At 45.0% G+C, this 24,860-nt stretch overlaps 1 protein-coding gene across 5 annotated transcripts in view; it reads right to left on the bottom strand.

Moving 5' to 3' along the window:
• The window catches only part of LOC121271072, a 55,723-nt gene that overhangs the window by 15,824 nt on the left and 15,039 nt on the right, over positions 1 to 24,860 (bottom strand). The window contains exon 1 of one of the 5 annotated variants that reach the window (XM_041176791.1): positions 3,871 to 3,914. The exons of the other annotated variants lie outside the window; for them this stretch is intronic. Coding sequence (XP_041032725.1) covers positions 3,871 to 3,879 — 9 coding nt within the window. The 5' untranslated portion in view covers positions 3,880 to 3,914. Of the gene's footprint in view, positions 1 to 3,870; positions 3,915 to 24,860 lie in introns of those variants that run through there. 5 annotated transcript variants of the gene reach the window in all.

The raw sequence follows: 24,860 nt of genomic DNA, 5'->3' as shown, positions 1-24,860 counted from the left end.
AAAAGAGCTGAATTTCAGGGGTAAGGTGAGAGTGACTGCCCTTGACACCAAGACAGCATTTGACCTAGAGTGACATCAAGGAGCCCTAGCAAACTGGAGTCAATGGGAATCAGGGGGAAAACTCTCTGCTGGTTGGAGTCATACCTAGCACGAAGGAAGATGGTTGTGATTGTTGGAGGTCAATCACCTCAGTTCCACGACATCAATGCAGGAGCTCCCCAGGGTAGTGTCCTCAGCCCAACCACCTTCAGCTGCTTCATCAATGACATTCCTTCCATCATAAAGTCAGAAATGGGGATGTTTGCTGATGATTGAATGATGTTCAGCACCATTCATGACTCCTCAGATACTGAAGCAGTCCATGTCCAAATGCAGCAAGACCTGGACAATATCCAGACTTGGGCTGACAAGTAACATTCATGCCACACAAGTGCCAGGCAATGACCATCTCCAACAAGAGAGAATCCAACCATCACCCCTTGATGTTCAATGACATTACCATCACTGAATTCCCCACTATCAACATCCTGGGGTTACCATTGACCAGAAACTGAGCTGATCTTGCCATATAAAAACTGAGGCTACAAGAGCAGGTCAGAGGCTGGAATCCTGCAGTGAGTCTGGACTCCCCAAAGCCTGGCCTTCATCTATGAGGCACAAGTCAGGAGTGTGATGGAAAACTCCCCACTTGCCTGGATGAGTGCAGCTCCCACAAAACACAAGAAGCTTGACACCATCCAGGACAAAGCAGCCCACTTGATTGGCACCATATCCATAAACATTCACTCCCTCCACCACTGATGCACAGTGGCAGCAGTGTGTACCATCTACAAGATGCACTGCAGGAATTCACCAAAGCTCCATTGACAGCACCTTCCAAACCCATGACTACTACCATCTAGAAGGACAAGGGCAGTAGACACATGGGAGCACCACCACCTGAAAGTTCCCTTCCAAGTCACTCACCATCCTGACTTGGAAATATATCAGCCGTTTCTTCACTGTCGCTGGGTCAAAATCCTGGAACTCCCTGCCTAACAACACTGTGAATGTACCTACACCACATGGTCTGCAGCAGTTCAAGAAGGCACCTCGCCACCACCTTCTCAAGGGGCAATTAGGGATGGGTAATAAATGCTGGCCCAGCCAGCGACGCCCACATCCCATGAATAAATAAATAATGCCATCGAAAATTACCGTGAAATTCAATAGTTCATTGGTTAATTTATTCCTGAAACACGAGAAATATCCAGAATTGAACATTCAATTTTGAATGTCTTTGTAGAATCAAGATATTCGTTGTTTCATAATGTACATCAGATTAGTCCTATCCAATGAACTGATTTAATCAAAATCTTTGTGTGCCGATATCAACTCCCGATCAATGGAAACACATCAATGCAGCACACACACATAGCAAACACCTGGGGCGAGCATCACTGATGGATATTTTAAAATACATCCATCTCAATGATAGAAACAATTTAAGCTTTTGGGTTAAATCAGCTCGTTTCCTTCTTAGCCAATCTGTTATTGATACCTCGTAAAAAAATATATTTAGATCTAAAATTCAACAAGAGATCCCACAGGATGTGTCACACATTTCACTTCTGAAGGAGAATTTAACACCCACACATTACCGCTCGGAATTCATTACCAGGCAAAAACATGGCGTATAATCATCAGTGGATTTAACCCCTAACCTGTGCTCAATTTCCATCGCCTGTTGGATAAAGTCTAAATAAAGCTTTCACATTCTCTAATGTCGTTCAGTTCCACTTTCATCACGTGGATAAAAAAAAGGTCGATGAAAAATAAGATTCAACAATTAAAATAGCCTACTTCAAAAAAAAAACAACTCACACGAACAATCTCAGGCAGGAACTTGTCATAGAGTCATTGAGGTTTACAGCACAGAAAAAGGCCCTTCGGCCCATCGAGTCTGCGCCGGTCAAACAAGTATCTAACTATTCTAATCCCATTTTCCAGCACCAGGCCCATAGCCTTGTATGCCGTGGCATCGCAAGTGCACATCCAAATGCTTCTTAAAAGTTATGAGGGTTTCTGCCTCTACCGCCCTTTCAGGCAGTGAGTTCCAGATTCCCACCACCCTGTGGGTGAAAAAATTCTTCCTCACATCCCCTCTAAACCTCCCGCCCCTTACCTTAAATCTATGCCCCCTGGTTATTGATCCCTCTACCAAGGGGGAAAGTTCCTTCCTCTCTACCCTATCTATGCCCCTCATAATTTTATACACCTCAATCATGTCCCCCTTCAATCTCCTCTGCTCCAGGGAAAATAACCCCAGTCTATCCAATCTCTCCTCATAACTAAAACTCTCCAGCCCAGGCAACATCCTGGTAAATCTCCTCCGCACTCTCTCTAGTGCAATCACATCAGTTCTATAATGTGATTTCCTGAACTGCACGCAATACTCTAGCTGTGGCCTAACCAGCGTTTTATACAGATTAGATGAGCTAGAGTTATTATTTTGTTATCGTTGTCCCTCAAATCAATATTCTCCTTGAAAAATCTCGCATAAAGTAAAATGGTTTCATATTTAACTTATCTAGGAAGAAGTTATGATTATTTGCCAGTGTGGAACCATGGAGCTAGTGTTTAAAAACTCAAATTAATTTACCAAGAGAAAGGGATCTCCCAAGGCATTGCTCTGGTGAATCATACAATGGAATGCACAATTATTATGTTTTCTAGAGGACCTGCAGCGGCACCGTTCATGCTGAGCTAGAGGACACACTGGGCACAAAATTCTAATTTGGATTATCACTGGAAGCAGCACTATGAGCAGAAACAAAAAGTTCAGCTGGCCATGAAGAGGGTCCATAGGTAATAGTCCATGTGTACCTTCTCAGCCTACAAATGCAACAGACACTGGCAGGCCATGTTGGGGTTCTGAGCCACACCAGGTTAACACAGTTGACCACCCCGGCGCAAGCCATCGCGCGGAATTTTCCGTGTTAGTGGCACTTGTAATGGATCCATCTTAATAATCGCAAACACATCCCATCAATATCATCGGGCAATTTACGGTACATTCACCTAGCTGTAACAATTACAGGTTTAAATACACCGGATCTATCAAATAATGAGAAAAATAATGAACTCTAGTTTCCAATTGACCTGATGTCCTCGGATTAAATTAACATTTTATATTAAACTCATTCCAGTTGTGAAATACAGCGCATCAATCCGCCATCTCAGTTTTCTATTTCTAGTTTAAATGAGGCTCAACATCTTTAACCTTAATATTGCCAACAACACAGGAAACCAATGATGACCAGCCTGTCCATAGCGTCTTGGGCTTCATAAAGACAAGTCATTCATTACAGCAAACCCATCGGACTGAGAGAAAATCGCCCTCAGGAAATCAGATGATGTTTCAACCTCGCCAATAAACATACATTCTGTAATAAATTGATATTTCTCCCAAAGGTCCCGTTTCAACAAATCAGATTAACGAAATTAGTTAGGGCCACTTTCCAGAAATATTCAGATAAATCCAATGACTTACAAACACTTCCTGTTGTTAACCGAAGACGGGTTAGTTTTATGCTGTTTTTGAGTCAATATTTCGTTACAGAGAGTTTCCACATGTTTATTTATCCTCTACTTATCGGGGTTTTGTTCAAAGTGACTAGGGAATTATTGGAGCGCTCTCTGTGCAAACGAGACTGCGCATGCCCAGGAAATTTAATTGGTGGAAGCTTAGCGCCGGAACCGGGGTAAGAGCACGTGGGATCAGGCCAAAAGCCAAGTTTATCTAAAACGGACAAAATCCACATCAAAAACGAATACAACCCATTCCCATATTCCTTACTCGTCTACTTTCTGTAAACATTCAGAACTTACCAAGAACATTGCTGTGGAAGACTCGAATACCACACACTGCTCCGGAGAATCTAACCCGGAAGTGACATAATGCGCATGTCTGTCGGCCCAATCGACTGCCCTTCCTCAAATTAAGCTTCGTCTAAGTTTCCTCTAACGAAAATCGTTTTTAACTGAAGAATCTTGAGGAGTGGATTCAAAGGCAGATGATTTTAGTTTGTAAAATGCATAGAAACCTTGGATTGGCCACAGTGTGAAGACTCTGCACAATTCTGGTCGCCATTAAGAAAAGGACTTAGACACACGAGATACTTGACTAAAGATTCACTAGATTGACAGCAGATCTGAGCGGTCATAACCAGCAGAAATAATTGAACAGGCCGAGTGAGGCTCTTTTCTCATGCATAGAACTGACCAAGCAACTGACTTTAAAATCATGAAGGGTTTTTTTGTTGGGAAGAAACAGAGACAAGGATTTCACTTGGGGGGCTGGTGCAGACCAGAACTAGGGGCCATCAATATAAGATCGTCACTAATAAATCCAATGGGAAATGCAGGAGAAGCTTCTTTACCCAGGGAGTGGGGGGTATATGGAACTCGTTCCCACAGGGAGTGGATTGAGGTGAACAGTATCGATGCATTTAAGGGGGAAGCTGGATAAACACGTGAGGGAGAAAGGAACAGAAGGATGTGGGGATGGGGTGAGTATGGAAGAGAAGGGATGAAGGGCCTGTTTCTGTGCTGTGAATTGTAAATATTCTTTTAATTTAAGCTTTTCTGGTATCATTCTGGGGAATCTCCCAATGCTCCAATATCGTTCCTACTTTGAGATTCCCAGAGGTAACCCAATTTTCCAACTGTGGTCTAACCATCCCTTTTTCAAATTCGTTCTTGGGATGTGGGTGTGGGCACTGGCCAGCGTTTTTTGCCCATCCCATTGAAGAGTCAACATTGGTGTGGGTGGATCTGGAGTCACATGTAGGCTAGGCTACCTAACAGTAGATTGCCTTCCCTAAAGGTGAACCAGATGGGTTTTTACAACAATCGACAATGATTTCGCCTTTTTTTTAAATTCCAGATATTTATTGAATTCAAATTCTACCATCTGCCGTGGTGGGTTTCGAACCCCAGTACCCAGAGCAGTCCTCCTGGTCTCTGGGTTGCCAATCTAGCAACAATACCACTGCGCCACTGCCCTGCCCTTTTGTACAAACACAAACACACTTTTAACGAAGATGAGGCATACGGACTCGAAACGTAACTCTGTCACTCTCTCCACAGATGCTGTCAGACCTGCTGAAGTTATCCAGCACTTTTTGTTTTTGTTTCAGATTTCCAGCGCCCGCACACAACCACACTTATTGCTGTTACATTCCAAGCCCGTGTATCAAAAGCTAGGTCCCATTTATCTTTATTCATCTATTTCTAGTGTAAGCTTACAGACAACCGAGTTTCAAAATAATGTCCCCATTAACACATTCCTTAGATAATATCACCGCCGTCAACTCCCCTTTGTCCATTTGTCTGTGACACCTTTGGCAATCTCTTCTTTGCCTCCTCCTATCCACTGGCCCTCTATCCAGCTCCACCTGTCCCGCCCCCCTCTTCCATCTTATATTTCACCTCATTTCTCTATTCCCTTGGTTCTGGTGAATAGTCATGCGGACTCGAAACGTCAACTGTGTTCCTCTCCACAGATGCTGTCAGACCGGCTGAGTTTTTTTCCAGCTATTTTTGTTTTTGTTTCAGATTTCCAGCATCCGCAGTATTTTGCTTTTTATTTCAAAATATTGGATTGGGTTGTGATAAGTCCTTGAGCAGTCTATAGACGGGAATAATCTGACTATTCCTATCAGCCCAAATCAATGTCCAGGTGATTGGAATTCTTAAATAAAATGTTCAATCCATCCAAACTACGGTGAAATTCAATAGTTCATTCGTCGAATGCATTCCCGAAGCACGAGAAACATCCTCTCGGTTTTCGAGTTGAACATTTAATTTTGAATGTGGAATGTGGAGAAAATCAGGATGAGAAACTCCAAACTGGTTGGTTGGATTTTAACACAAACTTTGGACATCTTTTTGATCCCGGTTCTAGGCTTCAACTGACAGGGAAATAAAGTGGAAACCTAAATAACACAACTAGAATCCACAAGGACATTAACATTTCACTGACTATTGGGGCTCTGTCAGCTTTCTACACTGAATCTCACACATTCATGTCTTAAGACAGTCAAATCTACACCCGTGAATTCTCACTGGATAGAAGCAAATGGAACATTCAATGTTTACAAAAGCAGCAGAAAAACGTATCTGTAAAATCAAGATGTTCAATGTTTCATAATGTACATCGGATTAGCCCTGTTCAATGAACAGATTTTATTAAAGTCCTTTGCGGGTCAATATAGACTCTTGATCAATGGAAATATTTATCAACGCAGCACACACAGCAAACACCGGGGCAGTTATGGCTGACCGAATTTTAAAATGCATCCATCTCAAAAATGGTTTCAAACACCACTACAATTTATGCCTTTAGCTTAAATCAGTTCATTTCCATATTTAAAAATACTGTCTTTGGTGTCATATATGTGAATACAGAGATCGAAACCGCAACACACGTACACTGTTATAATCTGCCATCGCGTGTTGGATAAATTAACACTCTGTTACCACTATACTCTCATGTGGATTAGTTCCTCTGTAACCCAGGTAAACCGGCCCAAGGGAGAAAAAAATCCACCTTTAAAAATAACCATTTGACAACTAAAATATTCCGCATTTAAGTCACATTAACACCATCAGGGAGGAACTAGGTTGTGACGCTGACCACAGAGTAACTAATCCACATGAGAGTGTAGTGGTAACAGTGACTGTTAATTTATCCAACACGCGATGGCAGATTATAAGTGTGGTTTCGACCTATGTATTCATTTTAATCATCGCAAACACATTCAATATTATCAGGCAATTTAAAATATGTTCACCTCGCTGTGATAAATACGCGTTTAAATCCATCAGATCTATCAAATAATGAGCGAAATAATAACTTGCAAAAATAAATTGGTTTGTTTTCAGTTATAGTTAAAGCTTTATATTAAACTGATTCTGTGAAGAACAAGGCCAATCTACAATCTACAATTTCATCTACAGTCTGCAATTTCTATTTGCAGTTTAAATGGCGGCTAATGATCTTTACACTTTGTCTCAAATTTGCAGAAAACTAACTGCTCGTCGGCTTTTATTACCTCGGACTGTTCACAGGGAGAGCATGAGGCACAATAGAAATCCCTCAGACTGGGAGAAAATCGCGTTCAGAAAATCGTTTTGATGTTTTTTAACACCCCGGCAAATATATACACTGCAATGAATTCATGGTCCGCCCAAAGTGAGGGGTTCAAACAAAACAAAACTAAATAAGATATACGTGGGGTATAAAATAAATGTCTGTACAACATCGATTCAGTAATTTGTAAGCGGCTCATTTTTCACAGAAGACGGGATTGACAAGTTCTTCGTTACAAAGAGTTCCTGGATGTTGATTTACTCCGTACTTTCCGCCCGAAGGTTACTTATCGGGGTTCTGTTCAAAGTAACCAGTGAACCTGTTGAATTAAACCCACTGGGACAACTCGCGAAATTAACCGTAACTGACGCGCTCCGGGTCTAGTGGACCCGGACCTATGGGGATCCCTCCCGTTTACTTTTTTAAAATGCACAAAATCCGCCCCCAAAAGTCACGAAACGTATTCCTCGTTCTTGCTCGCCTGTTTTGCTCAAATTGCAAACATTGATAACTCACCCAGAGCATTGTGGAGGAAAATCCGAGTCTGCTATCAAACCTTATACTGCGAACAGGAAGCGAAGGAAGACCGTGTGTGTGTGCGTTGGAGGTGGGGGGGGTGGTGCGGAGTACGAAGCAGTCACATGGTATTCAATGATCTATTACTTACGGTCTGGAGGATGCGATTGGACCGCTTTCTGCCCGCCCGAACTCCCTCCAATGTAACTAAATCATGTAGTGAACATGATTCAAAAGCAGATAAGTAATTTAAACCCCGGTAAGACACACTGGGAGGGCCCTGCACAAACTTGACACTCCACATTCAAAACTTGATAAAGTTGTGCAACTTCTCGATTTACCTTTATTTGCTGTTATATCCCAAGCCCGCGCATCACACACTAGGTCCTGTTTTCTTTATTTAAAACTGTCTATTTCTAGGTGTAAGTTTACAGACAGCAGACCTTCAAAATATGGGATTGGGTTGTGACAAATCCCTGGAACAGTCTATAGATGGGAAAAATCTGATATTTCCCAATCTTGCCCCTCATTGTTCAATGATCACTCACCATGGAAAATTAACTGTGAAGTTCAATATTTCATTCGTTAAATTTATCCTGAAATATCCTGTCGGTTTTCGAATTGAACATTGAATTTTGAATGTGGAATGTGGAGAAAATCAGGGTGAGAACCCCCCACATTGGAGGATTGGATTTTAATACAAACTTTTAATTTTTATCAAATCCTTTGTGTATCAATATAAACTCCCAATCAGTGGAAATATTTGAACAGCAAACACAGCAAACGCCGGGGCAAGTCTCAGTAACCGATTTTAAAGATAATTCTAAAGATTGTTTTAAAACCGTGACTGCAACACATACTTCAAACTACAGCTCCTCACACCCCGCTTCCTGTAAGGACTCCATCCCATTCTCTCAGTTCCTTCGCCTCCGTCGCATCTGTTCCGATGATGCTACATTCAAAAACAGTTCCTCTGACATGTCCTCCTTCTTCCTTAACAGAGGTTTTCCACCCACGGTCGTTGACAGGGCCCTCAACCGTGTCCGGCCCATCTCCCGCGCATCCGCCCTCACGCCTTCTCCTCCCTCCCAGAAACATGATAGGGTCCCCCTTGTCCTCACTTATCACCCCACCAGCCTCCGCATTCAAAGGATCATCCTCCGCCATTTCCGCCAACTCCAGCATGATGCCACCGCCAAACACATCTTTCCTTCACCCCCCCTTATCGGCATTCCGTAGGGATCGCTCCCTCCGGGACACCCTGGTCCACTCCTCCATCACCCCCTACTCCTCAACCCCCTCCTATGGCACCACCCCATGCCCACGCAAAAGATGCAACACCTGCCCCTTCACTTCCTCTCTCCTCACCGTCCAAGGACCCAAACACTCCTTTCAAGTGAAGCAGTATTTCACTTGCATTTCCCTCAACTTAGTCTACTGCATTCGTTGCTCCCAATGTGGTCTCCTCTACATTGGAGAGACCAAACATAAACTGGGCGACCGCTTTGCAGAACACCTGCGGTCTGTCCGCAAGAATGACCCAAACCTCCCTGTCGCTTGCCATTTTAACACTCCACCCTGCTCTCTTGCCCACATGTCTGTCCTTGGCTTGCTGCATTGTTCCAGTGAAGCCCAACGCAAACTGGAGGAACAACACCTCATCTTCCGACTAGGGACTTTACAGCCTTCCGGACTGAATATTGAATTCAACAACTTTAGGTCGTGAGCTCCCTCCCCCATCCCCACCCCCTTTCTGTTTCCCCCTTCCTTTTTTTTCCAATAAATTATAAAGATTTTCCTTTTCCCACCTATTTCCATTATTAAAAAAAACCCACTAGAGCTATACCTTGAGTGCCCTACCATCCATTCTTAATTAGCACATTCGTTTAGATAATATCACCAACTTTAACACCTATGTGTTCTATTGTACTATTGTCGTTGACATCTTTTGATGATCTGCTTTTATCACTGCTTGTTTGTCCCTACAACCACACCCACCCCCCCGCCCTCCACCTCTCTGTCTCTCTATCTCTCCGCCCCTAACACACACACCTTAAACCAGCTTATATTTCAGCTCTTTCCTGGACTCGAACTCAAGTTCTGTCGAAGGGTCATGAGGACTCGAAACGTCAACTCTTTTCTTCTCCGCCGATGTTGCCAGACCTGCTGAGTTTTTCCAGGTAATTCTGTTTTTGTTTCAAATTTCAATTAGCTCATTTCCTGTGGTTCACATCTTACATGAGATAAAAACAAAAAACTGCGGATGCTGGAAATCCAAAATAAAAACAGAATTACCTGGAAAAACTCAGCAGATCTGGCAGCATCTGTGGAAGGGTCATGAGGACTCGAAACGTCAACTCTTCTCCGCCGATGCTGCCAGACCTGCTGGATTTTTCCAGGTAATTCTGTTTTTGTTTCACATCTTACATGTAATGCTTAGACTAAACCGCAACAGGAGACTCACAATGTGGTGTCATAAAGCGTCCTGTAATGTGGATTACAGCCACCCGCTACCCGCTTTAAGAAAATAAATTATCGACCTTTAAAAATAACCATTTCACAATTAAATATTCCACATTTGTAAAAAAAATTAACACACGGATAGTGTCAGGGAGGGACTCCCTGTGTCAGTGGCACCATGAATAAAAGGCTCTGATACGGACTCGAAACGTTAACTCTGCCTCTCTCTCCACAAATGCTGTCAGACCTGCTGAGTTTTTCCAGCATTTTTTGTTTTGATTGCAATGGACAAAAGGGTTAATTTGAATCATTGCGAAGACATCCCAATCAATATTATCGGTCTATTTACATATTATTCACCTGTTTGTATTCGTTGCGGGTTTAAGTACACCAGATCTATCAAATAATGAGCAAAGTAATAAACTCCGATTTCCAATTAAGGTTAACATTTTATCGTAAACTCATTCTAGGTGTGAAATACATTCGGCCATCTCCCTGTTTTTATTTCTAGTTTAATTGAGCGTCAACACTTCTACACTTAACGCCAACATCCTGTTCCTCGTGGCAAAAAACCTCAGGTCTGTATCCACTCGGGCCTGAGAACATGAGGGCCGGCCCCGTGAGACCTTTCCAAAAATGGACAAAATCCGCAGATGCAAACTTTCTGGAATATAGAATATTGTTCCGGAAAATCCTAGTGTACAATTTAATCTTACCCTGCTCACAGGTGCCAATTTTGGAGGGTGGGAGAATCCAAGCTATGTTTAATCCGGAAATTACACACAAGGAGGTTACAATGACGTGAGACGTCTTTTATCAGAGTTCTGAAAGGTCATTGGCCTGAAACATTATCTCTGTTTCTCTCTCCACAGGTGCTGCTTGACCTGCTGAGTATCTCCAGCATTCTTCTGCTTTGATTTCAGGTTTCCAGGATCCGCAGGATTTGGTTTTGCCGGCTTTTATCATATGTTATCTGCAGGATGCGTGCCAATCGATTGCTTTCTCTCAAGTTAACTTGCATCTATGTTTCCTCTCCTCTAACGGAAATCGTTTATTGTTATTTCATGGGATGTGGGCGTTGCTGGCAAAGCCAGCCATTTTCGCCCAGCCCTGATTTCCCGTGATCTGAGCGGTTGCTAGGCTATTTCAGAGAGCAGTTAAGAGTCAACCACATTGCTGTGGGTCTGAAGTCACATGTAGGTCAGGCCTAGACAAGATTGGCAGATTTCCTTCCCTAAAAGGCATTGGTGAAACAAATAGGTTTTTTTTTAAAAAAAATCAGTGTTAGCTTCGTGTTCCCAGCTTTTAATCTGAGGTTGCCACATTAGGTAAATTCAAATGCCACCAGCTGCTATGATGGAGATTTGAATCCATGTCCTCTACATGACCAGGCCAGTGATATTATTACTACACCACCATTTCCCTGTGTTTTAACTAAAGCATTTGAAGGAATAGAATTCAAAAGCAGAGAAGTTAATTTAAAACTGAAATATTAAATTGTGTAAATATAACAGCACATGTCTGAAATGTGTTTAACCCAGTGAGGTAAGCACTTACTGCAAGAAAATCAAAACTTTTTAGGACCAACTTGGCTTTTTTCACTTCAAATCAAACCTTCTCAGTGAAATAAGGAAACTGAAGGAGAATAATCAAAACTTCTCAAGAATGACTCCATTTCATTGGTCTTTCATAAATATTGTATCCTCGTACATAACCAAAATACGTTCCACTTGGTAAGATAAGCATTTCAGTGCAAGGAAATTAAAACATATCAATTTCAACTGGAAATTAAAATTGAAACTTGTTCTGTGTTTGAAATGTTTTGCTTTCCTTGCATGTGGTGCTTATCCCATTGGGTTGAACATAGTTCTGTTATGTACTATGATCGTTTCAAAGGCCAAAACTTTTGGAGTCATTTTTCAGAAGTTCCATATTATCTTCATTCAACTTCCTTATCTCACTGAGATAAAATATTTTCTGATGTGTATTAGTTTTATGAAGGTCCATAAAACTTTGAGCCATTCTTGTGATGTCATAATTCTTCTTGCATGAGCAGCTTGTCTCACTGAGGTGAAACTTTGTCTGTCATGGACCACTGTTTTTATTGAAGTCCAAAAAATTGAGTTGATCTTGAAGTTTTCACTTTCTTGCATGAACTGCAAAAGGTGATGTAGTGTATTTGGGTTTCCAAAGGGCATTTGATAAGGTGCCACATGCAAATGCTTTTCTTTCATGGGATGTGGGTGTCACTGGCAAGGCCAGCATTTGGTGCCCATCCCTAATTACCCTTGAACCACTGAGAGGCTTGCCAGGCCACTTCAAGGGCAGTTACATGTGGGTCTGGAGTCACATGTAGACCAGACCAGGTAAGGGCAGCAGATTTCCCTCCCTAAAGGTCATTAATGAACCAAATGGGTTATTACAACTAGCATTGATAGTTTCATGGTTGCCATTGCTAAGGCTAGCTTTGAATTTCAGATTTTATATTCCATCAGCTGCCATGGTGAGATTTGAACCCATGTCACCAGAGCACTAGCCTAGGCCTCTGGATTATTAACCCAGTGACATTACTACTACACAAGCATCTTCCTTAAATGATGGTACAAGATAAGAGCTCAAAGTATACATTAGAATGGATAGAGGATTGGCTAACTAACATGAGAAAGATTTGGGATAAATAAGCCATTTTTAGTTTGGCAAAATGTAACTAGTGGAGTGTCACAGGGATCAGTACTCAGGCCTCAACTATTTACAATCTATATTAATGACTGGATGAAGGGACCAACTGTATTGTAGCCAAAATAAAAGCAAAAATAAAAATACCTGGAAAAACTCAGCAGGTCTGACAGCATCTGCAGAGAGGCACACAGTCAACATTTCAAGTCCATATAACTCTTCAACAGAACTGTATTGTAGTCAAATTTGCAGATGATACAAAGATAGGTGGGAAAGCATGATGAGGAATGTGACAGAGTCTGAAAAGAGATATGGATAGGTTAAATGAGTGGGCAGAGATTTGGTGCATGGTGTATAATGGGGGCAAGTGCACATTATGGGGACATGGTGGTGTAGTGGCAATGTCACTAGATTAATAACCCAAAGACCCAGGCTAATGCTCTGTGGGCAGTGGTTCAAATCCCACCATATCAGCTACTGGAATTGAAATTCAATTAATAAAACCTGGACCATGAAGCTAGTTAGACCATGAAATTATCATTGATTGGTGTAAAAATACAAGTAACTCTGTTGTCCTTACCTGGACTGGCCTACACATGATTCCAAATCCACAGTAATGTGGTTGACCAACTGCCCTCTGAAATGGCTTAGTAAGTCTCTTGGTTCAAGAACAATTAGGGATGGCCAATAAATTCTGGCCTTGCCATATCCCATGAATTTTTTTTTTAAAAATTACCAAAAGTTAGTATGCAGGAACAGGAGTGATAAGGAAGGCAAATAGAATGTTGGCCTTTATTGTGAGGGGGATGGAGTATAAAAGTAGGGAAATCTTGCTACAACTGTACAGGGAATTGGTGAGACCACAGCTGGAATACCATGTGCAGTTTTGCTTCTCCTTTCTTAAGGGAGGATGTACTAATTTTGGAAGCAATTCAGAGGAGATTCATTCGGCTGATTCCTGGGTTGAAGGGGTTTGTCTTATGAGGAAAGGTTGAACAGATTGGGCCTGTACACATTGGAATTTAGAAGAATAAGAGTTAATCTTATTGAAACAGATAAGATCCTGAGGGGGGTCTCGTGTGGGAATCTAGAACTAGGGGACACAGTTTAAAGGTAAGGGGCCTTCCATTTAACATGGGGTTGAGGAGCATTCTTTTCTCTCAGACAGTCATTAAGTTTTGGAATTCTCTTCCCCAGAGAGCAATGGAGGCCAGGTCATTGAATAAATTCAAATCTGAGTTGGACAGAATTTTGATTGACAAGGCAGTAAAGGGTTATGGGGGGGGAGGGGGGGGGGCGTGGTTATAGGCAGAAAAGTGGAGTTAAGGCCAGAATCATATCAGCTATGATCTCATTGAATGACAGAGCAGGTTCAATGAGCCAAATGGTGTACTGCTCCTCCCATTTCTTATGATCTAATCTTATGAGTTATCCACCCTTCTTCTCACCAGGTCCCTCAACAAACATCACTAGAAAATAGATGTTGAAGGAAGAAACCAGAGTCAGTCTTTACTTGGAATCAATTTATTCAGAGTAAAACAATGTGGGTATATATCTCCTGGGTCCATTCTACCCCTGTTTCAGTAAGTGCCTCTTTTTCTGTGCTCAAGGAGCCATCTAATCAATGCCCTCCACCTATATGCACTCAATCTCAATTGATACAATTAACAATTTGTTAGAAAAGAGATAGTTCAAGTAAGTGAAATTTGTATTGTAGGTGTTAGGAATGAGTTTTAGCTTCAAAGCTTAAGGTTGATTTGTATTTTTGTATTTGTGGGTTAAGAAAAGGTCAAGTTGAGTTTTAGTTTCACTTCAAAAGGTGTCAGCACATCTAATGAGAATTTTACAATTCTAAGCTAAGTAATGCAAACAAGAGTTAAAAAAAAACCTAGGCTGTTGCCTAGCAAGAGGCGTCCAGAGAGGCAGGATCCTCCCACAAGCACATACAGAAGAAACTAGAAACAAGAACAAAAATAGAATTACCTGGAAAAACTCAGCAGGTCTGGCAGCATCGGCGGAGAAGAAAAGAGTTGACGTTTCGAGTCCTCATGACCCTTCGACAGAACTAGGTGAATCCAAGGAAGGGGTGAAATATAAGCTGGCGTAAGGTGTGTGTGTGTGTGGGGTGGGGTGGGGGGGGTGTGGGGTGGGGTGGGGGGGGGGTGGGTGGTGGGTTGGGTGGGGGGAGGGAAGTGGAGGGGGGCTGGTGTAGTTGTAGGGACAAGTAAGCAGTGATAGAAGCAGATCATCAAAAGATGTCACGGACAACAGAACAAAAGAACACATAGGTGTTGAAGTTGGTGATATATTATCTAAACGAATGTGCTAATTAAGAATGGATGGTAGGGCACTCAAGGTATAGCTCTAGTGGGGGTGGGGGAAGCGTAAAAGATTTAAAAATATTTTAAAATAATGGAAATAGGTGGGAAAAAGAAAAATCTATATAATTTATTGGAAAAAAAAGGAAGGGGGAAGAAACAGAAAGGGGGTGGGGATGGAGGAGGGAGGTCAAGACCTAAAGTTGTTGAATTCAATATTCAGTCGGGAAGGTTGTAAAGTGCCTAGTTGGAAGATGAGGTGTTGTTCCTCCAGTTTGTGTTGGGCTTCACTGGAACAATGCAGCAATCCAAGGACAGACATGTGGGCAAGAGAGCAGGGTGGAGTGTTGAAATGGCAAGCGACAGGGAGGTTTGGGTCATTCTTGTGGACAGGCCACAGGTGTTTTGCAAAGCAGTCACCCAGTTTACGTTTGGTCTCTACAATGTAGAGGAGACCACATTGGGAGCAACGAATGCAGTAGACTAAGTTGGGGGAAATGCAAGTGAAATGTTGCTTCACTTGAAAGGAGTGTTTGGGCCCTTGGACGTTGAGGAGAGAGGAAATGAAGAAGCAGGTGTTACATCTTTTGTGTGGGCATGGTGTGGTGCAGTAGATGGGGGTTGAGGAGTAGGGGGTGATGGAGGAGTGGACCAGGGTGTCCCGGAGGGAATGATCCCTATGGAATGCCAACAGGGGGGGGTGAAGGGAAGATGTGTTTGGTAGTGGCATCATGCTGGAGTTGGCGGAAATGGCGGAGGATGATCCTTTGAATGCGGAGGCTGGTGGGGTGATAAGTGAGGACAAGGGGGACCCTATCATGTTTCTGGGAGGGAGGAGAAGGCATGAGGGTAGATGCGCGGGAGATGGGCCGGACACGGTTGAGGGCCCTGTCAACAACCGTGGGTGGAAAACCTCGGTTAAGGAAGAAGGAGGACATGTCAGAGGAACTATTTTTGAAGGTAGCATCATCGGAACAGATGCGACGGAGGCGAAGAACTGAGAGAATGGGATGGAGTCCTTACAGGAAGCAGGGTGTGAGGAGCTGTAGTCAAGGTAGCTGTAGGAGTCGGTAGGCTTGTAATGGATATTGGTGGACAGTCTATCACCAGAGATTGAGACAGAGAGGTCAAGGAAGGGAAGGGAAGTGTCAGAGATGGACCACGTGAAAATGATGGAGGGGTGGAAATTGGAAGCAAAATTAATAAATTTTTCCAAGTCCCGACGAGAGCATGAAGCAGCACCGAAGTAATCATCGATGTACCGGAGAAAGAGTTGTGGAAGGGGGCCGGATTAGGACTGGAACAAGGAATGTTCCACATACCCCATAAAGAGACAGGCATAGTTGGGGCCCATGCGGGTACCCATAGCCACACCTTTTATTTGGAGGAAGTGAGAGGAGTTGAAGGAGAAATTGTTCAGTGTGAGAACAAGTTCAGCCAGACGGAGGAGAGTAATGGTGGATGGGGATTGTTCGGGGAAGAAGCTAAGGGCCCTCAGACCATCCTGGTGGGGGATGGAGGTGTAGAGGGATTGGACGTCCATGGTGAAGAGGAAGCGGCTGGGGCCAGGGAACTGGAAATTGTTGATGTGACGTAAGGTGTCAGAGGAATCACGGATGTAGGTGGGAAGGGACTGGACAAGGGGAGAGAGAAGGGAGTCAAGATAACAAGAAATGAGTTCTGTGGGGCAGGAGCAAGCTGACACGATTGGTCTACCGGGACAATTCTGTTTGTGGATTTTGGGGAGGAGGTAGAAGCGGGCCATCCAAGGTTGGGCAACTATCAGGTTGGAAGCTGTGGGAGGAAGATCCCCAGAGGAGCTGAGGTCAGTGACAGTCCTGGAAACAATGGCTTGATGTTCAGTGGTGGGGTCATGGTCCAGGGAGAGGTAGGAAGAAGTGTCTGCGAGTTGCGCTCAGCCTCCGCGAGGTAGAGGTCAATGCACCAGACAACAACCACCCTTGTCAGTGGGTTTGATGACGATGTCAGGGTTGGACCTGAGAGAATGGAGTGCAGTAAGTTCAGAGAGAGACAGGTTAGAATGGGTGAGAGGAGCAGAGAAATTGTGACGACTAACGTCAAGCCGACAGTTCTCTATGAAAAGATCAAGAGAAGGTAAGAATCCAGAGGTAGGGGTCCAGGTGGAGGGAGAATATTGGAGGTGGGTGAAAGGATCCATTGAACGGGGAGAGGACTCCTGCCCAAAGAAGTGAGCCCGGAGACGAAGACAGAGGAAGAAGAGTTCAGCATCGTGCTGAGCCTGAAATTCATTAAGGTGAGGGTGTAGGGGTATGAAGCTAAGTCCTTTGCTGAGCACTGAATGTTCAGCATCGGAGAGGGGTAGATCAGGGGTTATAGTGAATATACGGCTGGGGCTGGGATTGGAAGATGGGGTGGGGACGGAGGGACAGGCCGGGGTGGAGGGTCCTAGATGGGTGTTGGTGTCGATGAGTTGTTGGAGCTTGCGTTCCTTAGCACTTGAGAGAAAGAGAAAAAGTTTCTTGTTGAGGCGTCAGATGAGACGAAGAATAAAATGAAACTGGGGGCACGCGCAGCTTTGAAAAAGGGTACGATGGTGCTGCTGGAGGGAGAGGTCGAGTGTGTTCATATGGCGGCGCATGGCACTGAGTGTGGATCTCAGGATGTGATGGGAACAGCAGTCCGAGAAACGTCTTATGTCCCAGATCTTGACTCCCTTCTCTCTCCCCTTGTCCAGTCCCTTCCCACCTACATCCGTGATTCCTCAGACACCTTACGTCACATCAACAATTTCCAGTTCCCTGGCCCCAACCGCTTACTCTTCACCATGGACATCCAATCCCGCTACACTTCCATCCCCCACCAGGATGGTCTGAGGGCCCTTAGCTTCTTCCTCGAACAGAGGCCCGAATAATCCCCATCCACCACTACTCTCCACCATCTAGCTGAACTTGTTCTCACACTGAACAATTTCTCCTTCAACTCCTCTCACTTCTTCCAAATAAAAGGTGTGGCTATGGGTACCTGCATGGGCCCCAACTATGCCTGTCTCTTTATGGGGTATGTGGAACATTCCTTGTTCCAGTCCTACTCCGGCCCCCTTCCACAACTCTTTCTCCGGTACATCGATGATTACTTCGGTGCTGCTTCATGCTCTTGTCAGGACTTGGAAAAATTTATTAAATTTGCTTCCAATCTCCACCCCCCCATCATTTTCACATGGTCCATCTCTGACACTTCCCTTCCCTTCCTTGACCTCTCTGTCTCAATCTCTGGTGATAGACTGTCCACCAATATCCATTGCAAGCCTACCGACTCCCACAGCTACCTTGACTACAGCTCCTCTCACCCTGCTTCCTGTAAGGACTCCATCCCATTCTCTCAGTCCTTCACCTCCATCGCATCTGTTCCGATGATGCTACCTTCAAAAATAGTTCCTCTGACATGTCCTCCTTCTTCCTTAACTGAGGTTTTCCACCCATGGTAGTTGACGGGGCCCTCAACCGTGTCCAGCCCATCTCCCGCGCATCCGCCCTCATGCCTTCTCCTCCCTCCCAGAAACATGATAGGGTCCCCCTTGTCCTCACTTATCACCCCACCAGCCTCTGCCTTCAAAGGATCATCCTCCGCCATTTCCGCCAACTCCAGCATGATGCCACTACCAAACACATCTTCCCTTCACCCCCCGTCAGCATTCCGTAGGGATTGTTCCCTCCGGGACACCCTGGTCCACTCCTCCATCACCCCCTACTCCTCAACCCCCATCTACTGCACCACACCATGCCCACACAAAAGATGTAACACCTGCTTCTTCATTTCCTCTCTCCTCAACGTCCAAGGGCCCAAACACTCCTTTCAAGTGAAGCAACATTTCACTTGCATTTCCCCCAACTTAGTCTACTGCATTCGTTGCTCCCAATGTGGTCTCCTCTACATTGTAGAGACCAAACGTAAACTGGGTGACCGCTTTGCAAAACACCTGTGGCCTGTCCACAAGAATGACCCAAACCTCCCTGTCGCTTGCCATTTCAACACTCCACCCTGCTCTCTTGCCCACATGTCTGTCCTTGGATTGCTGCATTGTTCCAGTGAAGCCCAACACAAACTGGAGGAACAACACCTCATCTTCCAACTAGGCACTTTACAACCTTCCCGACTGAATATTGAATTCAACAACTTTAGGTCTTGACCTCCCTCCTCCATCCCCACCCCCTTTCTGTTTCTTCCCCCTTCCTTTTTTTTCCAATAAATTATATAGATTTTTCTTTTTCCCACCTATTTCCATTATTTTTAAATCTTTTATGCTTCCCCCACCCCCACTAGAGCTATACCTTGAGTGCCCTACCATCCATTCTTAATTAGCACATTCGTTTAGATAATATATCACCAACTTCAACACCTATGTGTTCTTTTGTTCTGTTGTCCGTGACATCTTTTGATGATCTGCTTCTATCACTGCTTACTTGTCCCTACAACCACACCAGCCCCCCTCCACTTCTCTCCCCCCAACCACCCCCCCGCCCCACCCCCCCCCCCCCCCCCCCACCCCACCGCACACACACCTTTAACCAGCTTATATTTCACCCCTTCCTTGGATTCACCTAGTTCTGTCGAAGGGTCATTAGGACTCGGAACGTCAACTCTTTTCTTCTCCGCCACATCTGCAGAGGGCCTTGCATGGCCTAGATGACGTGTAAGAGCGGAAACCCCTCTTGATGTGTCCGAGCCCTGCAATGCACTCTGCGCTACCAGACCCTCACAACGCTGGGAGGGGGACTCTCCTGCAAACGAACAATGGCACTTTGAGGGAACTCTTCTCGGGGACTCCTGCCTTCATACCATGGGGAAGGGGGGTGGGGGGGGGGGGTTGGGGGCCGTGGTCAGAATCCAGGTAGAGGAGGAGGACAGGGAAATCAAAGCGGTCAGGGACAGTGTTACAATTGTGGTCGGTTTGGTCACTATGCAAGGGAATGCAGGGCGCCGCATCAGAGACCGGAGGGAGGGGACAACGGCCTAGCCAGAACCAGGTCCTGCCCTTAGAAGGACCCCAAGGGAGGAGTCCAATGCACACACACAGTCTCTGAAGACGGGCACACCAAATCAAGGAAATCACCAAGGTCCGAGCGCATGATGGTGTCTGGCCTCTCCAGTATGGGTATGTAGCGCCAAGTGGGACGGTGTAGGACGACCTCGTGTGGAAAGTGAGGCAGGAGGCCACCCCCCCCCCAATTTTTTTATGGGATACCGGAGGCTCCCGCACCACCCTTGACGTATCCAAAGGAATGGAATTCTCGAGGCGCACTAAAAGGACAATCATCTTGAGTGGTTTCACCGGACACTCACAGAAGGGATTCGAGACTAGTCCGATCGAACTCAGGTTGGGGGAATTTGTCTTGTTACCACTCGGCAGTATTAATGAATTTACACCCCGAAGCAGAGTACGCCCTCGGCTCTGACCTAATGAGAAAGTGTAATTTGTCACAACAAAAACAGAATGACCTGGAAAAACTCAGCAGGTCTGGCAGCATCGGCGGAGAAGAAAAGAGTTGACGTTTCGAGTCCTCATGACCCTTCCACAGAAACGTAGTTTGGAATTTGTCATTTGATCCAGTAAAATTGCTGCATTTAGCAAATGGGCGAAGTTGCGGAGGTGCCGGTGGAAGTCCCCACTGGGGCGTACCCCGGGAGAACTAGCACAGTCGGCGAACTTTGGGTTAAACCTACGGGACATGTCTGATGACCCCCACGTACAAGAACTCATTGGTAAGCGTAGATCCACCTTTGCAGCCCATAAATGCGACTGCGGTCGAAGGATGGGTGAGGTGGTTATCGGCGGCCCCGATCCAAAACTACAGGAACGGGTCCCCCAAGAAAGCAGAGAGTGAAATTTCAAACGGAAGAAAACTACAAGTGAAATTTCAAGTGAAATTGTGCCCCTGTGGCGTCAACACACAACTGGTCAATCTGGCGAGTTAGGAAGCCTGACAGCTCTTGGCAACCAACGATCGACTACTGGGAGTTAAATAAGGCTATCCTGCTGACCGCACATAAGGGGGTGTCCCTAAAATTTGCTTTTACATTGGAAGGTCAAGAATACACTTGGACCCGTCTACCTCAAGGGTTTCATAACTCCCCCTCGATCTTCCGTCAGGAATTAGCGCAGAGGGTCACTAGCTTTTCTCCAACCCCAATGTTTAATTCAATGCGTTGGTGATCTCCAAACAGACACCTAGGGAGAATATCTCCAGCTCCTCAGTGAATTGTTAGCCCTCCTCGCCTCTTTGGGACTCAAAAGTTAACCACAAAAACTCAGGCCCAGATTATCAAATCCCAAGTTACGTATTTGGGAACGACGGTAACCTATGGGAACGAGAGAGTGAGACTAAACGTATCAAGGCAATATTACAACCACTCCTCCCCAGGGATGCGAAATCCCTCAAACCCTTTTCAGGCTTAGTAGGATATTGCCAGAACCGTGTCGATGGTTTTGCCACCAAAACTGCCCCAGTGTCAGACTTTATAAAGAAAGGTGCCCCCATGACTGTGGACGGAACAACACACTCAGGCCACCCTCGGACTAAAACAAGCCCTGGCCTAGGCTCCGGCCTTGCGGGTTTCAGACGAGGCACTCCCCTTTGCTCTGGAGGTTGCTGCCGCGGACTCTACCATCTCGGCGGTCCTCTTGCAGGAGGCTCGGACCAGTTGCATATGCATCTCGGCTTCTAGCCCCTGCCGAACAAGGGTTTTCCAGTCCGCGAGCGGCACCCTCTGGCGGTCTTTTGGGCGGTACAACATCTCGCGTACATAACTGGCCCGAACACCCCTTAATGGTCCTCACGGAGCATACCGCCCATCCAGCTGTTGCTGGACGGACAAATCGAGGATGGTACCGTTAGCCAAAAGCGTACAGCCCGGTGGACTCTGATGTTGCAGGGTAGAGATGTTGCGGTCAAACAGCTCAAAGCACCCGCCTTTCTCGCTGACAATCTCAGTTATGGCAGTGAGCTTCATCGTGCGTGTCAGGTATTGACAGCAAGCGATCCCAAGGGACCATTTGTGCCAAAGCGAAAAAGGCGGAAGCCTGGGCTTGGGGGCAATATTAATAGTCAGACCCTGAAAATTTTTGTTGATGGTAGAAGACGGAGTCAGGAAAACAGGATGTGGCATCTATGCAGAAGACTAAGCAAAGATTGCTTTAAAACTGCCAGCTCAAATGAGCGCTCAGAACGCCGAATCAGCAGCGGTAGCTTATGTGGCGGGCCATTCCGACAAATTTCCCCCACCAATAGACATATATTCGGACAGCATGTATGTATGCAACAGCTTAACTGATTTCCTGCCCCTGTGGGGAGCAAGAGGCTTTGTATCAGCGGACGGTAAACCTTTGCCATCTGCACCCCTCTTAAAATACATTGTCCAAACAGCCCAAGGGCAGGAATACGCTACAATCAAAGTGAAAGCGGACCCCTGCTGGGAACAGACGAGCAGATGAATTGGCAAAACAAGGCGCCCGAGGAGGGGAACCATGGCAACCACGAATAGGTGAGCAAGCAAACACAATCATTGTCAACCCCCAGACTAAAGTTGAGGACCTTATACAGGCCCAAGGTATGGGTAATGACTTAGAACAAATCCGAGATGGAGTATACCCCGCGTCATATAACAAGTGGAAAGCTAGGATACCAATCAAGGACAGACTCGTCCTTAAGGATGGACGTTATGTGGTACCAACCCAAGTCCACAACCAGTTAATATACCAATGCCGGAATATCTAGGGGCACCAAGGAATAGAAACAACAACCAAGCTGGTGTTGGTGGCCCAATGTAGACAGGGACGTAAAACACTATGTGGACAATTGTTTGGTGTGTGCCCAAAATAACCTTGACTATTACGCTAACAAGGCAGAACTTAGACACACTAGACCAGTAAATGGACCCTGGACAAATTTGCAAATAGGCTATATAGGCCCTCTGCCACCATGCAATGGGGGATATAAATACAGATATAAAAACAAAAACTGCGGATGCTGGAAATCAGTTCTGTTGAAGGGTCATGAGGACTCGAAACATCAACTCTTTTCTTCTCCGCCGATGCTGCCAGACCTGCTGAGATTTTCCAGGTAATTCTGTTTTTGTTTGGGATATAAATACATCCTGGTGATCATTGACACCTTTAGCAAGTGGGTTAAAGCATTCCCCACCAGGGGGAATCCAGTTAAATTAACTACCAACATACTGATGCAGCAAGTATTCACCAGATGGGGACTCCCACATAGTATTGAGTCCGACCAGGGTTCCCATTTTACCACCCAGGTCAGGCAAAATGTAATGGCCTTATTGGGAAAAAATCAGAAATTCCATATAGCTTACCGTCCACAAGCTAGTGGTATAGTAGAGAGGATGAATAGAACCCTGAAAAGCATGATTCAGAAAACTGTCCAACAGAACAGTTCCACCTGGAATATGGTCCTACCCTTTGTCCTAATGCTGGTATGCGACATGGTATCGAGCTCAACAGGTTTTACCCCTCATGTCCTGATGACAGGGCATCCCATGAGAGGAATTGAAGCCTTCGTGCGACTCAACCTCTCAGAACCTGAACCGATGGCTTTCAGTCACGAGAAAGCCATGCAACAATTATTGAACAATGTCCAGGCTGCACAAATGGCTGCCATGGTCAAAATGGGAAAGAAGAAGAGATAGAGTAAGGCATATTTTGATGGCAAAGTGAAGCCTGTCAAATATGATATAGGACAGAGAGTTATGCTCCAGGTCTACCAGCCAGGCACATTCTTGTCCCCTAAATACTTTGGTCCCCACTCCATAGTGGACAAAGCAAGCCCATCAGTATACAACGTTTTGCTGGATTCCAGCCAAATAGGGTGGTATCATGTAAACCAATTAAAATTGTTTGGCAAGCAAAGTAACCAGCAACATCATGTACTGACGGACACGTGGGAAACATTGTCTCCGGTCCCTATCCCTCAACCACTGCCATAAGTGCTGCAAGTGGGGCGGGCCACTAGGAACGCTCAAAGGGCCCAACAACAACCACCCCAGAATCAGGACCAAAAGCAAAGGAAGCCTAAGCAGATACTGATGTCCCCATCTTGGACTTGTTTACAGAGAAAATGGCATTTAAGTTGCCTGGATGATACCATTGACCTCAGCCAGGTTCATTGGCTGTAGTACGAAGTGTAAATCAGAGCAGATGTTACACTGATTATTTTCCAGATTGAATAATTGAAGTGATCAATCAGTATGATCCAGAAAGGAGTGATATATCTTCTAGTAATTTTTGGAATGGTTGGAGTTGGTAGCAACCGAGAACAATCCGTGAACTTATACTGGAAGGGATTGGGAATGTACCATGGATCGAAATTAATGGTGAATGAAAAAAGTATCCCTGTATGTTTTATGTGTCCTATTGAGCCCAATACTTTACTGATATTGACACTCAGAGAGGTCTAGGAAACCTTTCATACTTAATTACATAATAACACACACCTGTGTCATAATTTTACCCAGAGTACAAAAAGCAGTCCAGCCACAGTTCAGTGCTGGGAAAACACAAAATGTGTCCATGTTTTGTGTTACAAGGTAACCACTCCAGACACTCTGCCATCTACGATAGCCCCTCTAATATGATAGATAGATAGACAGAGGCAAGAAGTATGCTATCAGCCTCCCATGACGACTACCACAGCACCAACCATGACAAGAGTCTTGACCATAACCCCTGTAAACCCATTGTCATGCCCGGATCTTGTTCCAGG

The sequence above is a fragment of the Carcharodon carcharias genome, chromosome 29 (assembly GCF_017639515.1).
Source record: "Carcharodon carcharias isolate sCarCar2 chromosome 29, sCarCar2.pri, whole genome shotgun sequence".
Classification (NCBI taxonomy): domain Eukaryota; kingdom Metazoa; phylum Chordata; class Chondrichthyes; order Lamniformes; family Lamnidae; genus Carcharodon; species Carcharodon carcharias.
The sequence above is the reverse complement of the archived record's forward strand: the minus strand, read 5'-3'. Positions and strand labels throughout refer to the sequence as shown.